The sequence below is a fragment of the Vulpes lagopus genome, chromosome 3 (assembly GCF_018345385.1).
Source record: "Vulpes lagopus strain Blue_001 chromosome 3, ASM1834538v1, whole genome shotgun sequence".
NCBI lineage: Eukaryota > Metazoa > Chordata > Mammalia > Carnivora > Canidae > Vulpes > Vulpes lagopus.
Window position 1 is genome coordinate 139,417,014 of NC_054826.1, and position 3,793 is coordinate 139,420,806.

The following is a 3,793-nucleotide window of genomic DNA, read 5'->3' on the forward strand; positions in this document are numbered from 1 at the left end:
AGCGTCTGCCTTTGGCTCAGGGTGTGATCCCTGGGTCCTGGGATTGAGTCCCACATCAGGTTCCCCATAGGTTGCCTGCTTCTCCCTCTGTCTTTGTCTCTGTCTCTGTCTCTCTGTCTCTCTGTCTCTTATGAATAAATAAATAAAATATTTTTTTAAAAAACTGACATGTTTAGGTAGTAGCCTTTGAAGCAAATTTTCCCTGTTTTTAGACAATTCTTGGTGTTGATTTGAATTCGTGGAATATCTCAGGGGTTGTCAGCTTACAAGTGTGTACAGAATGCTTTATGGTGATAAAAATGAGTACAAGATGAGACCTAAGAAAATGTATGATTAATAGAGAACATGGTTTGTGTCTAATCCCCCTTTACCCTAGAGCTTTGTGGAAGGATCATCCTATTTTACGGATGATACTTAGGATTTTTAAAAAATCCATTTTTCTTAAGATAACCCAAATGTTGAAACTGCCTTTCTTCTGAGGCTTTTATGGTTAGTGAAAACTCCAGATAAAGCAAAATTATTTAATCATATTTTATAGATCTCTCTGAATTGCCGTTTCCTTCCTCTAGAGGACTAAGAGAAAATTTTCCATTTTTTCCTACCCAACATTTATTCCATTTAAATAATAGAGAAAATGGTAGGGTGTACTTTAAAACATCAGTGTAGATGGGAGACAACATTTCCAAATTAAAAATCTTAAAATTTAATTTTAGCTAGTTGTAATAATGCCTAATCCTATCAACATGATGTATGTATATTTAACATAATCCTATCAACATGATGTATGTATATTTAACATATACACATATATACATTATATACTCATATATATGACAAGCAATTGGCAAGTTGCAAAATAGATATTCAAAGGATTACTGGTAAAAGAGTGTCATACAGCCCAATCATTGGAAAATGGCGTGAATTATATACAGGTAATAACATTTTGAATTGGTGATAACTATAAGACCTTAAGTTATCCCAACATTCCTGAAGTAAGAGAGAGAAACATGATATTTGATGATTGGTACCTAAACTTGAAAGTCTTCTTTAACCATAATTTGAATAATTACTCTCTAATTTAGAGAAATTATTTTGTGTCTTGTTAGTATCTCTACATTCTTCAGCCAACTTTTTCTTTTTTAAGATTTTATTTATTTATTCACAAGAGACACACAGAGAGAGGCAGAGACATAGGGAGAGGGAGAAGCAAGCTCCTCATAGGGAGCCTGCTATGGGACTAGATCCGAGGACCCCGGGATCATGCCCTGAGCCAAAGGCAGACACCCAACCGCTGAGCCACCCAGGCATGCTTTCAGCCAACTTTTTAGAACAAAGAGAGTTGAGCTATTTATAAGGTAAGTTAACATGGACGCTAAGGAGAGAGTTTATTCTTAAGGCCTAGAGGTGACTGAGTGGAAAGACATGGGACCTGAACCAAATTCATCCCCAAAGGGTCATTAATGAAACTAACTTGAAAACAATCAAATTAGTTTTACATCAGATACATGAATGAATGTTCTTGACATAAAGGCCTTGTTTCCAAGAAACATGTAAAAATGTCAAATTTCTAGCTTTGCATCCTTTTTCCAAGAAATCATGGCTCACTATGCCTTTCCTTTGAGATGAGGATTCATATGTCCATGGGGCCCACTCAATCTCTCATTTAAGTCTCAATCTGGGCTCCCCCGCCCCCCCGCGCCCCGGGCCCCCCCCCCCCCCCCCCCCCCCGCCCCGGGCGCCCCCCGCCGGCCTCCGGCTCGGGGCGCGCCGCACTCCGCCTCCGTCTCCGCCCCCAGCGCCCGCGGCCGCCGGCTCCCGAGCGCTCGCCCGGCCAGCGGCGCGATGGGCTGCGGCAACTCTACGGCCACCAGCGCGGGGACCGGCCGAGGCCCTGCAGGAGCAGCTAAAGATGCAACAGAAGAATCGATAACGGAAGATGACAAGAGGAGAAACTATGGAGGGGTATATGTAGGTCTGCCATCTGAAGCTGTCAATATGATATCTAATCAAACAAAGACTGTACGCAAAAATTAGAAGAAAATATCATGACTCAATAATCAAGAGCTTGCTCATTGAGATTTGGAAGGAATTGCATTCCACGGGACATCATAATGTGTACAGAAATTTCCAAGGAAATTCTAAACAGTCGCCTGCTCTGCCTCCCCTCTCCACCCAAATTCTTAAGTCTGTAATTGAAACCATGGGTACATGTTGAATGTTGTACTAGAAAGGAATCAGGTCAACAATACACGGGTATATGGAACTTTCTGGGGTCCTTCTGTGAAAGACAAGCTGACAAACTGCTGGTATCTGGAGCTAGCCTGCTGTGTCTGGCAGGACTTGTTCCCTGGCCATTCAGTACAGCTCATGAAGATCATGTCTTTTCACTGATAATTTTTTGATAGTTTTTATATAACAAAATCCTTATTCTATTTATAACTTCAGATAAGAAGGCACTATAAACGAATCCCTAACGTAATATATTTGTGGGTTACCTTTCACTATTTTTATGTCACATTAATTTTTAGCTGTAAAACGGTTAAATTGATTCTTAACGGTTCTCTCTTGACTGTTTTTTATGTTTTGGTTTTCAGCTTTGTGTAAGTGTCAGAGGATTTCTTCTGTTAGGAACAATGTATGACATTGCAATGTTGAAAAATAAGCCACCAAAATTCGCATGCCTTATGCATGTTTTGATTGATTTTCTATTTTCTTTAGTCAAAGGCTGATGTCACCATGAATCCTTTGCAGTCATTGATTCTCCCATTCTCCTTTGTGTGATCATAGCATCTCATCAAGTTAATCCTATAGTATTTTCAAGGACTTGTGATTGAGGGTTAGTGGGGTATTTGGAAAGTTCTTAATTTGAGGATGACCATGTGTAGCCACTTAGTACTACAATGTAGATTACTCAATTTACCAATATATTTCAACAATTAAAAAATTTTTATCCCTCTTTAAAAAAAAAAAAAAAAAAAAAAAAAAAGTCTCAATCTGAACACCAAAGACTAATAGTTTAATTCCCCAAACAATCCTCTTCTGTTCCGATCTTAGAAGGAGCATCCTTCACTCAGCTCTCAGGCCAAAAACTAATATGAGTTCATCTTGATACTTTCTGCTTTCTTACCTCCACATCTACTCCAGCACTTCTTAAATACCTACTAAACATTTCTTAAATATTTTCTCCTACTCCCACCACTGCCTTAGTAGCAGCTACCATGACCTACTGCCTAGGAGAGAGTGTTAAATAGAATGGCCTTCTTCTCCGATTCCTTGTGCAAACTCCAGCTGAGCTGTCTTCTTGAAATGCAGATTCAGTTATGCCATTCTCACTCTTAAAATCCTCCAGTGTTCTTGAAATTATTTTTAGGATTAAAAATAAATTATTAAATATAGGTCAAAGGCCCTGAGTGGCCTGGCTTACCTCCCCTTTCAACTCATCCCATCTCACTGAGTCCTTCACACCTACCAAGCTACCCCTCTCTCTCTCTGGACCTTTGAACTTGCTCTTCTCCCATCAGGAAAGCTCTTCTGTTTCCTTGTCATCCAATAAACTTTTATTCTCCCTTCAAATTCCAACCTAGCACCCATGATCATGACCACTCACCCACTCTCATAGCATTGTGCAACTCTCTCTAATGACACTAACTATAATTATAACTTTAGATCTGTCACCTATACTGGGCTCTCTCTAAGCTTTTTGAGAACAGGTACAACGTCTGGTTTTGTCCTCTAATGAGTCTTCAGAGCTTAGCCCCATAGTCAGCATGTACTGCATTGTCAATATTTATTG

General features: G+C 39.7%; 1 protein-coding gene across 1 annotated transcript; it reads left to right on the forward strand.

Annotated features, from left to right (window-relative positions):
* The first annotated feature begins 1,739 nt into the window (after nucleotides 1-1,739).
* On the forward strand, nucleotides 1,740-2,980 carry LOC121487557 (overexpressed in colon carcinoma 1 protein). Its single transcript, XM_041749411.1, has one exon. It carries the CDS (start codon nucleotides 1,843-1,845, stop codon nucleotides 2,032-2,034), a length of 192 nt encoding a protein of 63 aa, XP_041605345.1. The 5' UTR covers nucleotides 1,740-1,842; the 3' UTR covers nucleotides 2,035-2,980.
* Nucleotides 2,981-3,793: the final 813 nt, after the last annotated feature.